General features: G+C 44.8%; 1 protein-coding gene across 4 annotated transcripts; it reads right to left on the bottom strand.

The window, feature by feature from the left end:
* Window positions 1–218: 218 nt before the first annotated feature.
* Window positions 219–19724, bottom strand: LOC308340898 (uncharacterized protein C8orf76). 4 transcript variants are annotated; one of them, XM_080800382.1, is made up of 7 exons: window positions 19588–19724; window positions 16756–16901; window positions 16446–16541; window positions 15515–15658; window positions 10542–10999; window positions 6124–6256; window positions 219–556 (listed from the first exon to the last, which is right to left on the bottom strand). In XM_080800382.1, exons 2-7 carry the CDS (start codon window positions 16816–16818, stop codon window positions 359–361), a joined length of 1092 nt encoding a protein of 363 aa, XP_080656508.1. In that variant the 5' UTR covers window positions 16819–16901; window positions 19588–19724; the 3' UTR covers window positions 219–358. The 4 variants fall into 4 exon arrangements, with proteins under 4 accessions (XP_080656508.1, XP_080656509.1, XP_080656510.1 ...); XM_080800383.1 differs by lacking the exon at window positions 19588–19724 and adding an exon at window positions 17685–17864; XM_080800384.1 differs by lacking the exon at window positions 16756–16901 and having other exon boundaries at window positions 219–587; window positions 19588–19721.
* Between the last annotated feature and the right edge of the window lie 609 nt (window positions 19725–20333).

Genomic DNA, 20333 nt, shown 5'->3' with positions numbered 1-20333 from the left:
TGGATACTTTTACTGCTGATAATAATAGTGTGTGTTTTCAAAAAAATATAATATCTAAGAGCCTCTTTTATACACTTTCCCAAAAGATATCCTCTAAAGGGATAGTAGGTCTAAGATAAGTGAATGGCAAAAATCCATAAACAAAACAAATCAAGAAATTGAACACAGTAGAAATAAGAAACTGAACACAGTAGAAATAAGAAACTGAACACAGTAGAAATAAGAAAAGCTGTTTTTATAATACATAAACAATCATTTTAAATTCACTATATTCCATGATTAGCAGTGGATTCTTTCTGAAATAAACAAGGACAATTAAAACAGTACAGGATGTTTTCTCTTGTTTTTTAAAGGGCCACTAAGCCAAGATTTGTATCTCTGTATTGAACTGATTTTCAAAGGGACAGAAGTGGTCTTTGATCTTCCTGAACCACTTGTCTTCGAATTCTTTCGAAGATGCAATCACCAGGGCACTCAGGGCTGTCGGGCCAACACACTTCACCTCTGTGTGAACCTCATCTTTTATTTTTTCTGGGATGATATCTTCTCCCATAACCTGCAGCAGGAGGGGGGAAAAAAACACAAACCTGTCCCAATAAAAAGGGTGGAAGACTATGCTATTCATCGAGTGTAAAGGATTTCATACCAAACCAAACTAAACCAAACCACAGAAATACTTTAGCCGCTGGCAGCGGGGGGTAGTGGGGGGGGTGGATTCCAACATACTGAAAAGATGTTTCGATCCAAGGACTACAGAAATAAAATACCCCGTATTTCCCCTCTTATCCTCCCCTGAGTGAACACATCACTGAAACACTAATGTGGCCGCTGTTCGGCCTAGAGAGAGTGGCCCGCCAACATTCTTAAATCAAAGATCACCTTCTGCTGGCCAGAACCCATCTGCGAGTGCTTCTCCCCCCTCATAAAACCACCAGAAAGCAGAGTCTGGGCACAACACTGCTGCTGGGCGTGGGGGTGGGGGCACAGCTTCTTCCTCTTAGAAGTTCGCCACGGAAGTCAAAGGCAGCAAACAGGCGAGCAGCAAGTAGCTGGGCCTGCCCTTTCCTGACCCAGAGAGCCTCAGTCCCTCTGGAGATGTTGTCACCGCAACCTCCAGGCCCCGAGGCACCTGCCTGCCCTCTGCAGGCAAAACACTGCTCCCTACTGGTCAGGATCAGGCCCAGATCTTCTGTTAATTTCTCTCACAAGACGTGCAAAAGTTAAGTTGTAGAAAGGTTGCCCCTGAACCCGCTAAGTGATCAGCCCATCTTTGGTAAGGACAGTGAACTAAAAGTAAGTCCTAACACATTTCCTGTTGTTGGCACGAAAGGTCCGGGAGCCATCCGGCAGGGATGCTGTAAAGGGAATTCAAGTCACTTGGATTTGGACTCGATGACGTCTAAGTTTCCTGAAAACCCCGAGATCCAATATGTTCATGAATATTCCAATTATAATGCATTAGAAGCCCATTCAAAGAACGGTTTCCACTGACTTTAGATCTTCAAAGACTACTTATTATTTGAGGCAAGAGCTAATGAGATGAATAGCTTAACCAGGCAATTGTCAGCCTTTATTAAAGCCTGGTATTTTCATTTATTCTAAGACAGTGTTTGTCTTGTATTTTAACATTTCTGACCTCGAGAGGTACCTTACAACACGTGTCACAGCATAAATGGCATCCTACTTTTCTTTTATTGGCCCATCAAATACTGATGTGTCTTACAACTGATGATTTCTTGGACTCGACGAAATGTAGTATTTTAAAATATGGGATATAACATCAAAAGTGTTTTTTTTTAAATAAAAAAGAGAACTGAATAAGAGTAATATCCAAATAATGCAATATCTCAAAAAGAGGGATTCGCAGGAACATCATTCACAGCTGTCAATATAGCTACAAAAATATTTGACCATATAAAAAATTTTAAACTTCTATATACAAAAAAAAATCATAAACTTCAGAAAATACTCCAACATATAAAAGGTGAGTAAGCCCAACAGAGAGAGAGCTCTAAAAAATTAGTAAGAAAAACAGAAAATTACAAATAAGGGAGAAAAAGCATGACTAGGTATTTCACTAAATATAAATGGCCAATAAACATGTGAAAAAACTGTTCATCTTAAGAGTAATCAAACCAGTAAACGAACACTGAAAAGTGCCGCTTTTATCGCTCAAATCACAGATTCTGAAAAATAAGTTAATATGTATAAAATTATTTTTATAAGTCAAAATGATCAACTATTGAAAATTTCACATGGTTCAACCTAGTATCTAGGCTTGAAGAAGGAAAATCAGTGTTCTCATACAGGATATGTAAATTGAACCAGCTTTTCTGAATCATAATTTAGAAATGGGCTTCACGTCTTTTAAATGTCTGTATACTTTAACCTAGTGATTCTATTCCTAATAATCTATTTTAAAAGGACCGAATACATACACTGATTTTTTTGCAAAGACTTATTAAAATAGGTACTTTATATCTGTTAAATGTTCAATATAGAGGACTTAAGTAAATAAATGACAAGAGCTAAAACTGGACTACTATCCGGCCATGAAAAAGCACATACTCAAACAGTATTTTAAAAAACGGGGTCAGGGCGCCTGGGTGGCACAGTCGGTTGAACATCCGGCTCTTGGTTTCGATGCAGGTTGTGTTCTCAGAGTCGTGGGATTGAGCCCCACACTGGGCTCTGCGCCCTGTGCTCAGTGCAGGGTCTGCTTGAGTTTCTCTCTCCCTGTTCCTCTGCCCCTTCCCACCATGTGCATTCTCTCTCATTCTCTCTAAAATAAATAAATAAATCTTAAAAAAAAAAAAAAGATACAGGGTCATGATCATATCACAGTGTTAGGTAAAAATAACAAGAGTATAAAGTGAAATGTACAGTTTGGCGATTCCTCACAAAGTTAAACAGAATCACCATAGGACCCAGCAAATTCCACTCTCAGGGACACATCCAGGAGAATTTAAATCAGGAACTCAAACAGATACTTGTATGCCGGAGTTCACAGCAGCATTCTTCACAATAGCCAAAAGGTGGAAACGATCCAAGTGCCAATCAACAGATGGATGGATAAAATGCGTTGTGTATGTACAGACAGTGGAATATTATTCAGCCATAAAAAGGAACGAAGTTTGGACACATGTTACAATATGGATGAACCTTGAAAACATTAGGTTAAGTGAAAGAAGCCAGACATAAAAGGGCATATATTATAGGATTCCACCATTTGAAGTCCTAGTAGAGGTAAATTCATAGCCACAGAAGGTAGATTAGAGGTTGCTAGTGGTTGGGAGGGAGGTCGGAATGGGAATTATTGCTTAATGGTTACAGAGTTAGTTTGGGATGATGAAAAAATTTTGGAAATAGTGCTCATGGTTGCACAAGACTGTGCATGTAATTAATGCACTGTACACTAAACCATGATTAAGATGGCAAATTTTATGTTATACATATTTTTTTACCTTAAGAAAAGCAAAAAAGGGGAGCTATTATAGAATAAAAAAGATGTAAGAGACAGAAGAACCCAATACAGTCTGTGGATCTTATATGGATCCTTTAAATTTTTTTTTAAATTTAATTTTACTTTTTTTTAAATTTAATTCAAGACCCTATATGGGTCTCAAACTCACAACCCGGAAATCAAGAGATGGATGCTCTACCAGGTGCCCCTGGATCCTAATTCCAATAAAACAATGATAAAAAGAAAAAGTATGCAAGCAAAGGAAATTTAAGGACACAGAGTCGTGCTCATGTCCCAAAGTAAGGTTAACAGAGCACAAAATGAAATGTACACTGTAACCCCAATGAGGGCGCAGACATCTTTTTAAAAAAGCTCCACAGGTACTTCACGTGCATCGTCCAGGTGGAGAACTACTATTCCACACAGTCCACAGGTCTGCTGCGCATGGGAAGGAGTATGAAGATGTTCGAGACATCTTGTAAGGATGTCTTTGTAAGCATAAAGTTGCTTATAAGGAAACCTAAAATCTAGTTGAAAAGACAAGACATACTCTTGTATTTTGGGGCGGGGGGGGGGGGAGGGCAAAGTGCTATCTATTCAAGCAGTGACTTTCCCTGAGCTCAGAGGAGGGAGCCATTGCCAGACAGGGACGTTCAGGGAAAAGCTTCCTAGAGGATGTGGGACCTTGGTGGGCTCTGAGGATGGGAAACAGTAAGCGGGTGGAGATGAGAAACCCACGACAAGTTTGTCAGACGTGGCAGAGGAGTCTAGAAGGATGCAGAAGATCTGCGTCAGGGAATTACAAGGTCCTAAGTTCGAGGCTACTCTCTGGAAGGCCTTGGATATCACGTGGAGGCACGTGCACTAGAGCTGACCTCCAAGGTGACGGTGACACACTTGGTTTCTGAGCACGCGGGTAACATGCTCAAAGCGATGTCGTGAGATAACCCCCAGCAGCAGCAGGGTTTCCGACAGACCTGAGGGGAGAGAGCAAGGAAGCGAGGAGAGGCGAGCCAGGAGGTCACTGGGAGCCGAGCACGAGGTCGTAAGGACGGGGCGGCTGGTGGTGCGAGAGAAACGGAAGGTGGGCCCGAAGGGGGGGCGGCTGGCTGCCGGCTGGACGGGAGACTGGAGACTGGAGAGCGGAGACGGCTCACAGCGAGCGCGGTCCCAGCTCTGGAAAGAAGAAGAATGACAGCCGGGACTGATGAAGAAACGAAGTCTAGAATGAAGAGACGGTTCTCTCCAACTCCTCTCTGCCAGATACTGACAGAAGGCTGACTGGAAATTGTTCTGACGAGCAGCTCCGTTTTAGACACTTTGTACCAGAAGAGACAGGAGGATCATCCGTCATCGCTTCGGATGTGTCGCTTAGGAGGTGGCTCGTCTGAGAAGTGAGACAAGTGTTTCAGAGGTGGTGCCAGAGATACCCGGTGAGAGGGTAATCGGCCCAGACAGGACGGCCGAAGCCATGAGGGGGGTTATGACTCCTGCGGGGGACGGCGGAGAGAACGGGGAAGCTAAGCGGAGCCTCGGGGAACGCCGTGCCTTAAGAGACAGGGGAAACGAGGAAATTCCAAGAGAAAGAGGAATATTAAGAATACAGGGGAAAATCAGACTGCTGGGGTCCCTCGGAAGTAAAGGGAAGAGGAGACAAAAAGGGGCCGGCCAGCAGCTGTGAACACCAGGAAGATGAAGGGAAACAAGGCCTAAGGAAAGGCTACGGTAAACTTGGGAGCGACGGGCCATCCGCTGCGCTTGTCTGTGGGATCAAAGGAAAGGCTGAAAAAGGCTCACAAAGAAGAGACAGGAGAACACGGTCCCATGAGAGGGAAAAGCGGCCCAAGTGGGTGCTTAGTTTAGAGAAGGAAGAAAGGAGCCCGGCGATTTAGATGTGCCGGAAGTATTTCTTAAGGGAGTGACGTTAGCGTGGACAGGGTTATAGACTTACTTCACGGGAGAAGTACCTGAACGATCACGTTTCCGTGACACACTAACAGGAACTAGTGTGAGCAACTTAAATACAAACCCAGGTCATCTCCAAATGCTATCTTAAGTAATTTCAACATCACTTTAGAAAAAAAAGCTAATGAAGGTTAAAAACAAAAACAAAATAAAAAACCCTGACATCTGAATTTCTCCGCGACCACCAAGCTAGTGGAAAGGTGGAGCAGAAAGAAAATGGGACTTGCAGTGGGCGGGGGCTCAGTCTCCTGCCGCAGCTCAAAATCCGGCCCGAGGCAGGTCCCAACCTGGGCGAGCCTCACTCCCAGCTGCTCGGGTCCCAAAGGCTGTTCTGAGCGTTATGAAGAAAAATGGAGGAAAAACATACAGAAACGCCGCAAGAACGTCAACATTCACTCATTCGTTCAATCAGCGCTCAGAAAACAATGATCGGGCACTTAGGATGTGCGAGCAGGCCGGGACTAAGCAGCACTGACAGGAAAATGAAACAGAGCCCCTGACCGTAGCACGCTGCGGGAGAAAGATGACGACCACGCTGCTCTCGCGGATTAAGTGATCAAAAGCCACGTAAAGCAGAGAAAAAGTCCCTCAGCAGAAGAGATTTGGTTGTTTTTTAAAAAATGGTACCGGAGCCAGGAAAAATACCTCTGATGCCTCGGTTCACATGAACCCCTAGGGTTCATGTGAACACTCACCTCAGCTATCAACAGCAAAGTGTCTTCTTTGAAGCTGAACCTTTTCATTTTATCTTCAATTTCCTGCTGAGTCCTTAAGTTCCTCTCCAAAGCAAACGATGTTTGCTGAGCCTGGGTGAGCTGAAGCAAGAGCCTGGAAAACAGCAAGTCCCAACACGTGGGCGACGGGGAAGAGAAAGCGGCGAGGAAGGGTTCGCGGGAGCACGGGTACTCGGCTGGGTGGGAGTCCTACCCGGCTAGAGCAGGAGACTCACCTTCATTTGAATCCCTAAAAAGCTTCCCACTTGAGCAAATTGAGCAAACTGTGCTGGAGAGTCATCTTTTCTAAAATTCCTAGACCAACGCTTCGCAAAGAGATCTTTAGGGAGAAAAACCTCCAAAGGGCTTCCTGTAGAAGTCAAGTGATTGAAAGCACAAACAATCCGGAGTGAAAGGAATGAGCTTCCTAATCAAAGGCTCCTCCTCCAAAATGCTGGTATGTGCTCCTCTGAAGTCTGTGTTCTGCGACCCCTTATATCCCCCAAACCTAGAGTCACTTGACCTCAAGGACTAGTCAGAGCCTCCAGCAGACTTTCATTACCCAAAGCCGGGTCAGGTCTTTGACGAGCCTCTGGTGGCCCACCTTGCAACTGCCTCACCATGAACCTCCCGTCATGAGCATAGCCTGGTCTTCTCCTTCCTCCTCGCTCCTGTCCTGGGCACACGGCTCCTTCTCCTCACTGCTGAAGTGCTGAATGTGGGGGCTCCTGGGTGGCCCAGTCTGCTGGGCAGCCAACTCTTGATTTCGGCTCAGGTCATGATCTCGGGGTGGTGAGATCGAGCCCCATGCTGGCTCTGTGCTCAGCGGGGAGTCTGCCTCTGCCCACCTCCAGGCTCCTGTGTACTCCAACGTCACACTCTCTCTCTCAAAAAAATAGATATTTTTAAAGTATATTGAATGTGTCGATTTTCCAGTCTCCCTCAGGCCTCACTGGTCCCTATTTCTATTCCCACAAGCACTCAGCTCTCCTGTTCACTCATTTCATGTCTCGAATGAACCACCCACTACTCTAAGCACTGGGAGATCCTGGCAGGCAAAACAGGCTTCTGCTCCATGGAACAGAGGGAGAGCGATCACAAGGAAGAGGACTTCAGGGAGTGAGGAGTGTTAGGCAAAAAATCAATCAATCACTCAATCAATCCAAGCAGGGTGGCTAAGTACCCGCTGTTCAGGTGAACAGTGAAGGAGGGCTTTTCCAAGTCATCACTCAAGCTAAGAGCCAGAATATCTGAGGGAAGGGGACGCTGACACATGAATTAGCTTGATGTGTTTGAAAATCATGACGATCACTATGGCTGGAACAGAGCGAAAAAAAAACCCATAGTAAAGTAGGAGAAGGGAAAGGCAAGGTCACCGTCTCGGAGGCCCCGGAAAGCAGCAGGGCCTTTATGTAAGGGCAACGGGAAGTCACCGGAGAGTCTGGAAGGAAAGCGTGCTCTGACCCACACTCCCCTGACTCACTCAAACCAGCTTATGCTACTACCTGGCCTCTGGAAGCATGTACATTTGTGACCCCTTTTATCTTTGATGTCCTTGCTGTCCCCTCTTGCTTCTGAAAGGACTTGAAAATACAGCTTAGGGGTCCTTGGGTGGCTCAGTTGGCTAAACTTCTGCCTTTGGCTCAGGTCATGATCCTGGGGAGCCCCGCATCTGGCTCCCTGCTCAGTGGGGAGTCTGCTTCTCCTTCTCCCTCTGCCTTTGCTCATGCTCTCTCTCTCTCAAATAAATAAATAAAATAAAATTTTAAAAAGGCAAAGAAAATAGAGCTTACATTTGCTTCGTCCGTCTCATGTTCATTCAGCCCTCTGCCCTGGGACTTGTCACTCATCACTACTCAAACTGCCTTCTCAGAGGCTGCAAATGACCTCCTCACTGTCAAATCCTCTCCTTGGATTTGATCCTACCTGACTTCTCACTATCATCTGGTTGCTGATCTCCTTCCTGAAACTCCTTCATCTCCAGCTTCATTCTTCTGAGCTCAACTCCTCCGAGGGAAAGGCTCCAACTGATGTCCTGTAGGTCCTTGAATCTCAGCACATTCAACCAAAATCTTTACTTTCACCCTAAGTCTGCTCTGCTCCTCCTCCCGTGTGTCCTGTCTCTCAAAAGGTGCCACCATCCACCCACACACCCAAGGAAGACTCTTGACTCGTCTTGGATTCCTCTGCTCCCCTCCCCCATCCCTGTCTTTCCCACACCCTCAGCCGGTCATCAAGTTCTGTCCATCCCATCCTGCACTGATGTCCGTTTCCTCCTTTCCTGACCACTGCACGATCCTAGGTCAGGTCCTCGCCGCCACCCACCGATGACTCCACAGCGCCTTCACTGGTGACACACGATCTCCACTCCTTCCTCCCAAATCTCCTCCCAGCCACCAGATCTCTCTTGAAATCACAGCTCTTGTCACACTGCTTGGACATTTAAAAGTTTCAAATACTATTCCAGCCTTCAATATAAGGACCAAATTCTTCAAGATGACATTTAGCATCTTCCGCTAGGGGAAGTACGCCCCTTACCGAATGCTTCCCATACACCGTGCGCTACACCCAGAGCCTCAGACGCCTGGATCCTAACCACCCCAGGAGGAAGGCCTTTCCCATTTTCTCTGTGAAGATGAACATGAAGGAACTGGAGAGCAGAGAGTTTACATAATTTGTACAAGGTCAGACCGCTAGCGAGTGGAAGAGGCCACACTCACTCGCTCAGTGTCAATTTATTAGATCCTTACAATGAGATCTGACTCCCAAACCCCTCCGTCCCCTCACGATGTCGTCCTGGCCTGTGGTCTGCCACCCACTTCTCCCACTCCACCACCCACACTGCTGTCACTGCAGCAGACTGTGTGACGACACCGCGTGACACCCGTCCTGTGCTTTCTTCCTCTTTACCTAGCCTGCCTCTTCTCATCTGGGGAACATTCCAGGGTCAGCAAGATACCCCGGAAAGAACTCAAGCTGTGGAATCAAAGGCCTGGGGTCCGGATCATGGCAGCATCTCAGAGCTGTGCCGCTTTGGGCATAACACTAAGTTCATTTCCTAGTCTCTACCATGGGATCCCAACGTCTACCCCAGGGAGGGGTGAGGAATAAAATGAAATAGTGCATGCAAAGCTCTAGTACACACTTCTCTCTATAGCTGAGGAAGGTGCCCAGAAACACTGGGCAGAAGCGTCACTCCCCGGTAAAGTGTTCTTCCTGCTACACTGAACAGCTCCTGTTTCCTGTCCCCGTAGAGCTGCCGCTACTAATACGCCGTTAGCGCCTGTGCCGCCTGTCACCGACTACACATCCAGTGTCCTCGACACACTGAGTGCTGTAAAGGAAAGGGCCTTTAAAAAAAAAAGAAAGATTTTCTTATTTTTAGAGAGAGAGAGCAATGAGCACGAGCAAGGGGAGGGGCAGAGGGAGAGAGAATCCTCAAGCAGACTCCCAGCCTGACTCAGGGCTCGATCCCATGACCCACAGGTCATAACCCAAGCCGAAACCAAGAGTCAAATGCTCAACCAACTGAGCCACCCAGGCGCCCCTAAAAGGGCCTCTTTTGAAAATCCTTATGATCCCAGCACGCAGCATGTGCCTGGCATACAAACCACTGGCTCACGTACTTCTGAATCAAAGTCACGCAGTCAACACGAAACATCTGCTGAATAAAGTTTACAATTTGCTTCACAGATACCACTTCTCAGTAAGCCTCACTGTTAATGTTTCTAGAATTCTCCAGAGTTAAAAACAACAGCAATAACCCCACCACCACCACACTTTTGGCATCATTTGGGACCTAAGAGAATCTGTTTCTCTCATAAATTATAGAATTTGGTCAAGTGTATGTTCCCTTTTCCCTTAAACCTTTTTCTTTTTTACCCTTAAACTCTTACTAATATGGATTTATAGTATTTGGAGTCCCTAAACCATGGGGATTCTCTGTAGAATGAGGTAAACATTGTTTATTCATATTATTAATGAAAGTGATTAGTGATCACTTTAGTGAAAGTGATAAAGTGATTCAAACATAAGAGCAAATTTTTGTCTTTAGTAGATTTCTGTGGAACCTGAGTGAAAAATACCTTATTTATAAAATCTCTTCCCCTTTGTCACTGTTTTATACATTTAATTTTCTTTTCCTAATTTTAATGTTTTCCAATTTTAACATTTTATCTTGAGTAATGACACAAATCATATTCTTGAGCAAATACGGTTATGTTTCTAAATCTTACATATTAAAAGGACATGTTCAAAGGAGTCCATCTAGACTATAGGGAAAAAAAATCTCAAAAACATACCAAATTCTACCCTAGGACTTTTTGAAGCTTAAAATCAGAAAAATAACACCTTTATCCTCGGCCTAGTACCGTGTGTTGTTTAATCCTTTCTTCATTTACCTGGTTCGTATAAAGGAGGCACATGCTTTCATCTGAGCCTCTAGCAACACTGCTTCTCTCTTTACTGCCATACAGTTTGGAATATTTTTCAGAGCTTTCTCATTCTTCCGGTTATTACCGCTGCTTGCTTCCACAGAAAACACAGAGCTCTCATGCAGTGTTTCAGGAAAACACAAAAGACAGTCTTTTCCTGAGTGTGGAAAGGAGGATTCGGCAGTTTTGTCACTGGAGGTGAAATCTTTCTGTTTCTGAGATGATGCACACAATGTTGACAGAGCTGGCCGCAGATTCAGGTAAGCCTCTGCCAATTTGCCCCAGTTCCAAGGATCAAAAGGATGCAAAGAAATTAGTTTCTGTAGGCAGAGAATTGTTCTCTCCAAGTTTGGCAGACTTGAACAAATAGCCAACTGGAGGTAGAGCACAGCGGTTAAATGGTCTGTGTTAGTTGCTTTCTTTTCCTAAGGAGAAAAAAAAAGTTAAAAAGCTTATTATTTTTTTAAGATTCTATTCTTAAGCAATCTCTATGCTCAATGCAGGGCCCGAACCCACAACCCTGAGATCAACACCTGTACCCCACCTACTCAGCTAGCCAGGTGCGCAAGAGTTAAAAACTTTAACCTGCAGAATGTTTTCCATGTAAAAACGGATATGCCTAAAAACCCAAGTTGTGTATGTTGGAAATGAGAGATATCTTTCAATAGCTACAAGTAGAGAAAACTGCTTGAAGCTGTAAACCTAGAGAAATACATACCACCTACCGAAATAACCACCAGACACTCCCAAACATCCTGTCATAACCGAAGCATAATTCATATGACAGCAGCCTGATGAAATTCAGCACCAGAATCATAAATGTCAGTTTATTTTCAAGTTTTAGTGTAATCTTTATTGTTTTAGCCAGACAGCTGAAAGACCCAAGCCAACTTTTCTTTACCCTGGGCTAATGGTTCATTTTAATATTCCAGGCTTTCTAAAAATCCAAATGGTAATTTCCTTGAGGATTCAAATGGACTCCATTTCCAAATTTGACTTGGCTTAGACATCTTAAACAGGATAGCCCTGAAGCTCTCAGTGCTTCATGCGGCATCATAATTGAATCCAAATGCCGTCCCTGGTAACCATTACCAAGGCCAATTATTTTTGGCCAGAAGGGGTTGCTTGGTTTCCTTCTGATCAGAAAATGCTTTTCAAGTCTCTTTAACCAGAGCCACCACCTCTTGCCTAACTTGCCATATGGCAAAAGCGCTGTGGGTTAGGGAAGACAAGGTTTCTTTTTCTACGTTAGTCTGTGGAGAGCAGATGGCCGACTAAAATTACCTTTCAGTTAATTTTAAGTCTAAAGAAAACCTGGCCTACTAATATCCAGACCAGGCTTCTGCACACAGCTACACTGGGCAGGAAGTACAAGTAAAACTCCCCAGTGTGCAGCCTGAAGAAACAGGCCAGCGAGTGAAAGCTTGGGGAATATTCTATCTATATATGAAGTGAGAATACAGAAAATAAAGCTCCGTTTGACCTATCTGGTGATACTGCACCTTCCCAGTGACAGAACAGATCTGGTTTTATTAATATTATTGTTCTGCACTCTGTCCTTCCTAACAGACCATTAGGTTCCAAAGGGTTTTGTTTTGTTTTTTTTTTTTTGTTTTACTTTTTAAAAGTCATTTATTTCAACCTCATTCAGTTCTGACATAAAATTCTATGAAGTTTTCCCTTCGGAAAACTTCTACAATTTTTTCTTTTTAAGTTCTGTTTTAATTCCAGTTAGCTAATACACAGTGCTGTTAGTTTCAGGAGCACAATAGAGTGATTCAACACTTCCGTACATCACCCTCTCCTGAACAAAAGTACACTCCCCTAATCCCCAGCACCTAGTTCACCCGTCCCCCCACCCTACTCTCCTCTCCTCTGGTAACCATCAGTTTGTTCTCTATTGTTAAGAATCTGCTTCTTGGGGCATCTGGGTGGCTCAGTGGGTTAAGTCTCTGCCTCTGGCTCAGGTCATGATCTCAGGGTCCTGGGATTGAGCCCCACATCAGGCTCTCTGCTCAGCGGGGAGCCTGCTTCCCCCTCTCTCTTTCTGCCTGCCTCTCTGCCTACTTGTGATCTTTCTCTCTGTCAAATAAATAAATAAAAATCTTAAAAAAAAAATCTGTTTCTTGCCTTTTCACTTCTCTCATTTTTTTCGCCCAAAGGTTTGTTTTTTTTTAAAATTCAATGCTGAATTCCTAGCAGAGAGCATAGCACCTTGGACATAACAGATGTTCAGGAACTAAGGAATACATCTTTATGTCCTTTATTTGGAAGGAGACTAGCACATACAGACTTTAGGAAATGCTACCTTCCTTCTACAACCAGGCTATAGTGTCTTATGATGTATAGTTAACATTTCATATTGAGAATGTATGTTGAGGTAGAGGCTGTTACATATAAACCATGATTTTGATGGGCAGGTTTTTACAGCATAAATAGTAAATAACTCTCTGGAAGTTAAATTCCATTTAAACGACTTTGTGAGATTTTCCAGAATAATGCAACTCCTTCTGAAATGCAATAATGATGACAAGAGTTAGTATTTATTAAATGCCAACATAAGCCAGGCCCTAGTCTACGCACTTTACTCATTTAATCCTCATGACAATCTTTTAGAGTAGATTCCATCATTACCCCCATTTTCATAGAAGAGGGAACTGAGTCACAACAGAGAAGTTAGAGAACTTGCCTGAAGTCACACAGCTCGTAAGTAGCAGAGCTACAGTCAGTCACACGGGAAGGCACAGGATGGAGGGTACTTTGGAAGGCCTGACGCATGTTAGCTGGCTTAGGGTTCTCCCTCACGTTGAACAGTGTGTGTGTAGGCTATGGACAGGAGTCTATCACCTTAGCACTGAACCCAGAATCGGGCACGTGGTGGGGCTGAAATCAGTGTTGGTAGAGTGCACACATTTAAAAGAGTCATTTACCATCGGAAGCGATGTCCTTAACCACAACTTATCACATGAGCATATCAGTTACGGTAAGATGTTTAATTATTTAAATAAGAAATAAAATATAAATAAGTTCTTTTTTTTTTTAAGATTTTACTTATTTATTTGACAGAGAGAGACACAGTGAGAGAGGGAACACAAGCAGGGGGAATGGGAGAGGGAGAAGCAGACTTCCTGCCGAGCAAGGAGCCTGACTCGGGGCTTGATCCCAGGACCCTAGCTAGGATCATGACCTGAGCCGAATGCAGAAGCTTAACGACTGAGCCACCCAGGTGCCCCATAAATAAGTTCTATTACAAAATTTTGTCCAAGAATCATTAAGAAGAGAGATGAATTAGAAGCTGTGAGCATAAAGTGTTCATATCCCCACAGGCACTCCCGGACGAGCTATTTTGTTCAGTGCTGTATACCGACCTGTCCCCTACAGAACACAAAAGGACAACAACTACCGAGACAAAAACAGAAATAGGCCACAGCTAATAACAAAAGAGAAAGGTCTGTACATAGGGAAGAAATTTAAAAAATAAAACAAAACACAGGGTACCAGGCAATGATAAACTACGCAAATCGGCGGGCTCCACTGAGATCATGTGAAGAGACCCAAAGAAAGGGGGAGACCCACTGGCCTACACTGCTGGTTCCTTCCCCAAAAGGGTGCCTAGAAGCCTGATGGACGGTTTTCAGTCCTGGCAGGGGAGCTGAAGGTCTTCTGACTGGTCCTTCCTCCTGTTTTATAACATCCCAAGCTCTGGACACCTGGCATCTGATGGGCAACAGATGTTTCTCTGAGCCACAGAAACAGACTTCCTCAGCTAGGAGGAAGCACAGGCATTCTCCAGACACTGACGCCGCTGCCACTACAGCACTGATGAGTAGGCCAGGCAGGGAGGAGCAGAGCGGGGACAGGCAAGGGATGCCAGGAAGAGGGAGGGGACAGGAGAGCATAGAACAGGAACGAAGGGCAGGTGCCTGATGCCTAGAAAAAGGTACCAAAAGGCCCAACGCTGCTGCTAATTTGCAGACCTGGAAGACTGAGAACAAACGATGTCAAATCCCACCAAGTTCACTGTGCCGTGGGCTTCCTGAACAAGGTAATCTCATCTTCCGGCTTAAGAAATAATGCACATTTATTAGAGGGGAAAAAAAGAAGAGCCAGACACAGCTGTTTTCCACATTCTAAAGACAATTTCCAAGGTTTCTTCTTACTGCAAGAAGCTGAGGTCCTGGGCAATGAACCCCACCGGCAAGTAAATTTAGGGATTTTTCTTAGTTAATGAGATGAAGGAGGACAGCTCAATGGCGTGCATTCTTCAGGCTGACCTCTGGTCAACCTGATCCACAGGGTTCAAGATCAGTGTCTGGGCGCCTCATTAATTCCCTCTGAGGAAGAAAACTGGTCACCTATAAACTAAGCCTGGTCAACTTAGACCAATCCTCATATAAACTTTACACACAGAAAAGCCAGAAGTAAATTAAAAATGCCTTCATCTGAAAAAAAAAACAAGCAGAATCTAGAATTGCAAATAACAGCTTTTCTTTATCCCTTAAAAAAGGGATTGTGCGAATTCCATTTAAGAATAAAAAAAGGCCGTTAAGCTTGGCTCAGTATGATATTTAGGATTTTTTTGGTAAAGTTCATTATAGAAATTTTGGAAAATAGAATCTAAAAAAAAATTAAAGAAAAAAATTACTGATAATCCTCCTACTCTGAACGTTTACTCCTAACAAGAGTAAAACCTTTTTTTTTTTTTTTACAAGATTTTCAGGTAATGGAAGAATTTTAAGAAAAAATATTACAAGAAAATGACTGTCTAGAGCTCCAAACTCTTTAATCATTAAAAGTTCTTACACCACTGACGATTTTCTACTTATCCAAAGCCACAGATTTTGCTGCTAGCAAGAAGTTTTGTTTTGTTTTAGAAAATAAATTATTCAATGATCCCAGGAAAGCAAAAGGAACACTTACCAAGCAATGGAACCACTTACCAAGTTTGTAGCAATCTCCAATGCTTCTGTGTGCCTTCCCAGCTGAGCCAGACACCGAGCCTGGCCTTCCTGGACATCCCTTTTCATGGCAAAATTCGTAGACGGCAATTTTTCAGAGATACTGGAATACTCTTGAAGTGCTTTCTGCCAATTATTTGTTAAACAAAGGAAATGAAGAGAAGGGATAAAAAGAGACAAATATATAGTAGAGAAAAGGATTCAGTTATAGGTATCATTTTTTTCTCGGCAGAGGCATTATTCTAACCGACTCCACAATGAACTATGGAAGGCCTGAGTATTTGTCAGTACCATTTTTCTAAAAGGTAGAAAGGAAATGGCTGGAAAATATAACCGCTACTACCACGGAAATTATCACCGTATGGTAGGAAGAGCATTTTGGAGCCAAACAGACCGGGGTTTGCATCCTGGTTTTGCCACAAACTTGCTATACAACCCTCCTTCTCTCATCAGCAAAATAACAGTAAGACTCCTGTGAAGAAGAAATGAAATTTTCTTTGTAAAGCAACCTGGTATCTACTTGTTCTTCCTTTTGCTTACACATTTCGGGGTGCTCTGCTCCTGTGACTCCATGAGGCATCTGTGTGCTAGAGGCTACCGCAGAATGGGGAGATATAGAACCTGGGGAAACAGACCTGCAAGGATCCCAAAAAGATCCCTACATTGTAGCCACAGGAAACAAAGTAAGTGATACAGAGCCATGGAGAAAAGGGAAGAAACTGGGGATTCTGAGATTATAAACACTTACCAGAGAAGATTAAATTCACCCTCACAAATAACACGTTCATAACTAATATGCTGTAACTGATAGCATTGTTTATAACTGATTACCTGTTTATAACTGATTATCTGTAACTGTTTATAACTGATTGCCAGTTTCAAGTAGGGTAAGCTTATATATGCTGAACTCTACCTGATACTCTTGCCGTCTGTAGGCGAGGTCCCCCTTGAATTTCTTCAGTGTTAGAGCTTCAACATCATCACCGCTCTCTGTTTCTTCATAAAACCACTAGAAATTGTGAAAATAGCACATCACAGAGAATTAACTCATACTTTTCCCCCTCATACTCAAGTGGAAGCAATTTCCCATACGTAACTGATGCAATCTCAAACACTGACCTACTTCTTTAGGATGAGACACAAAGGAAAACATCCAACAAGAAGAAAGTCAATTTTAGCGATGGCTCAGTTTCCATTAAAATCATCACAAGTAATAAACATACCAATAGTAAGAAACGTCTCAACTGAAAAAGCAGCTCAGGCCTATATGGTTCTACACAGAGCATTTCAAGATGGGGCCGTGGTGTCTGGGAAGCTGGATTTTAACTCGCACAGTTCCCACTGCTCCTTTAGACTGAGACAGGTTTCCCTGTAGAGACGTTTTCAGAGTGGTTAGAACAGGGATTGACAATTCATCATGAAAAGGACAAAGGAAAGAGGAATTACCTTTACTTATAACGCTTTTATGAAAATGTCGTAAAAGCAAAAGTAGAATCTAACCAAAGAGACTGAAATTAAGGCTGAAAGGAGGTTTCCATGCAATCAAACGCCAAAGACTTGCAGAAGAAAAGTTTGGGGCTCCTGGATGGCTCAGTGGGTTAAAGCCCCTGTCTTAGGCTCAGGTCATGATTCCAGGGTCCTGAGATGGAGCCCCCACCCCTCTGCTCAGCAGGGAGCCTGCTTCCCCACCCCCCTGCCTGCCTCTCTGCCTACTTGTGATCTCTGTCCGTCGAATAAATAAATAAAATCTTAAAAAAAAGAAAAGTTTGGGGAAATGCCCATCTGGAATATTTTATTCACTTTTCTACTGATAGAAAGGAAAGCGAGACTGGGATTTCTCCGTTAGTGAGTAAAGAACGTCAAGATGAGAAAACAGGTCTAACAAAAAGCAGTCTATGTGCCAGTTTTTCCAGCCTCAAAGTAGTAGCTCAACCTCCCTTTTACTCACAATAAAACACAGTGAGGCTGACTGTGGTCTGTCCCCAGGTAAATGCTATGAAAACGCCACTGTGTTTGTGGTGATTCCACAATCGCATCAAAATTGCTTGGTTCTATTTCTGCAAGTGTTGCCTGGGTATCATTTCCCTCCTATTATCTCAGTAAAATGGTTTCTCTCCTTCATCTGATCCATCACAGCGAAGAAAGCTGGTACCTGCTGTTTTTCTGTTGTCCCTGAAACACCGAGTAAGTCAAAAGTCTACATAATTTTCCTTCGTGCTCTACTGCTTGCCAGTCACAATGCCAATCCCAACAATAACCGCCCAAATGCAAATCTTCATCCAGTTTTCACGATCCCATGGGGAAATGATTAAGAAAAACTGACTTCCAGATGATTGTTTCTATTCTCCGACATAACCTGCAGGTCCGCAACCATGTAGACGGGGATGGCTCCCAATCCCCCTTTCTGGTAAGAGAAAGGAGGGAAGAACTGTGAGCAAGGTTGGAATGAAGAGGTGAGAGGCTGGACAACGCCGACCTCGGTCCCCCAGAGGATCTAAGCAGGGACAACAGAAATCTTCTGACCCAAGCTCCTGGTTTTACACTCACGGAAATCAACGCGATGTGAACAAGGCCTCTTTGAGTTTATGAGCAGCATCACACACCAAACAAATCCTAAAGACAAATGATTTTTGCATTTTACTTTGTAAGTGCACAACACATCACACCTGACCAAGTATCTCACCCATTTCACTCCACAATAACCCCGTGAGCCAGCAAATCTTTTTTTTTTCCCCAAATTACACATAAGACACTGACACTTTGATAAGGCAAGTGCTAAAGCGAAGGCTGCAATGCGGGCTCCTCTCTCGTAACCATGGCTTTTACTGCTGCATCACATGCCTTCCCACGTCCCTTCCTGTTCTCAGTGTACCTGAGCAACCATTACAGGTAACTCTGAAAGACCGTATGTGATGAGGAGGAAAGGTAAGTTAAATAAAACAAACATAATTCACCAATTACCGAGTACCTGACATCTTTAAGTACTTTTTTTTTTTTTTAACTTATTTATTTGACAGAGAGAGGGCACAAGCAGGGGGAGTGGCAGGCAGAGGGAGAAGCAGGCTCCCTGCTGAGCAGGGAGCTGAGGATCCTGGGATCAGGACCTCAGCGGATGGCAGCTGCCCAACGCACTGCGCCCCCTAAGTACAACGGTTTTAAGGAAAAATAAAGACAATACAGGTAGAGGAACTTGGCACGGTGCCTGAAACAGGTTAAGTTTCTAACACATAGTGCTGTAGTTCTTATATGTGAGATGAGATTTACATATATGCAGTAACACCAAGTAATATTCTACCAATTCAAACTATTCACTGTTCCTGTTATGAACAAAAACCGCCAGACACTGGAAGACATAAGGTTAAGCCCCCACTCTCCTGTGGTCATTTAGCACTCCGGGTCAAAGAGCTCTGCGTTACTGACAAGTGCTGTAATGCAAACTGAATGGAGGGGAGGCACTCAAAGACAAACACGTGGGCTTGGAAGGAGGAATCAGAAAAGACTTCCTGGAGGCGGCGCCGTTCGAGCTGCGCTCTAAGAAATGGATATAACTGAGCGATCTGACCGTGCTAGCGCGGGTGACGGGGGCTGGGAGAATTCACTGAGCAAGGGCAGGCCCGTGGGTGGGACGTCGCCTTTTGGGGAGCAGACAGGTTTTGGAAACTGGGCGGTGGCCGGATTTCTGGGGCCCCTGACCGCCCGGCTGCAGACTCAGTGAGGGCGCACGGAGCTACTGAAGATTTCAGGATAGGGAGCCTGGGGGACACCCGCCAAACGCCCTGTGCGAGTTAATGCCCACAGTTCGGAGCCCGGTGTGCCGGGCCTACCGGGTGATGCTCCGGAAACGCCCCCGCCACGTCGGGGAGGGCCCAAACATGGGAAGGGAGGCCTGCGGGGGCGCAGGGTCGGCCGGGCGAGGCGGCTGGCACCCGTACGGCGAAGACTGGGTTCCGTGGGCGGCGGCGCGGGAACAGGGCGCCAGAGGTGCTCCCCGCCCGGGACCCGCGGAGGCCGAGGCCAGGGGTTCAGAGACAGGCCAGCATGCCCCGCTCTCTCACCTGCGGCTCGCAGCGTTTGGCGCGGTAGGACGCCGGCGGTCCAGGCCGCCGCTCCGGCCTCTGTTCGAACACCGAGTCCTCGAACTCGCCGCCCAGCAACCAGCACCCGGTCTCCATGGCGCGCCCGCCGCCGGGGCACCGGGAGGGGGCGGTGCCTAGAGCAGGGCCCACGTGCGACCCGACGCGGAAAGGGCGGGGCCGCCAAGGCCGGAGCGCGGCATGCTGGGACTTGTAGTTTCGTGGAGGGGGGCCCAAACCTGGATTTGGCCCGCTGCTGGCTTGGAGTTGTGGTGTAACTTAGATTTTTATCTGACTCACAAACTTACCGCAGCCAGGGACAGAGAGTTTGACTGTTTTGTTTCAGGAGGTGGACAGAGAGATCGTTAACTGCATGCATCAAAAACACTGCCTCCAGGGTTGCTTTTTAAAACTCTTACGTGGCACTGGGTTAAGCACATTTTTTGCACTTTGTATCCTCTCCCAACAATTTATGAAAGGCACAGTGATTCCCACTTTGCAAATGAAGCTATTGGGGTTTAGAGAGAGGTTAAGTAACTTGCTTAGGATCAATTTTTACGTGGCTAAGAGCTGGGAAATACAGAAATCAATCATTAGTCCCCTCATCTCCGGAAAAGAGACGTCACCACCAATGACAAAGACCAGAGAACTCACACATTTATAGAGCGGAAGACAGAAATTTACTCTGGATGCTCCGCCAAAGACTATTAATTCTACCTGTAGAAAAA

Source organism: Martes martes, assembly GCF_963455335.1.
Source record: "Martes martes genome assembly, chromosome: 4".
Classification (NCBI taxonomy): Eukaryota; Metazoa; Chordata; class Mammalia; order Carnivora; family Mustelidae; genus Martes; species Martes martes.
This window is presented reverse-complemented; position numbering and strand designations above follow the sequence as displayed.

Bases quoted from the DNA above. Each gene is read 5' to 3' on its own strand.
- LOC308340898 (XM_080800381.1), bottom strand. From the start codon at position 19,704: ATGGAGACCGGGTGCTGGTTGCTGGGCGGCGAGTTCGAGGACTCGGTG. The intron at 6,257-10,541 runs GTAAATGAAGAA...GCTGTTTTCCAG, and splicing joins GCCTCCTTTATACGAACCAG to GCTCTTGCTTCAGCTCACCC. The intron at 557-6,123 runs GTGAGTGTTCAC...CTCCTGCTGCAG, and splicing joins CTTTGCTGTTGATAGCTGAG to GTTATGGGAGAAGATATCAT.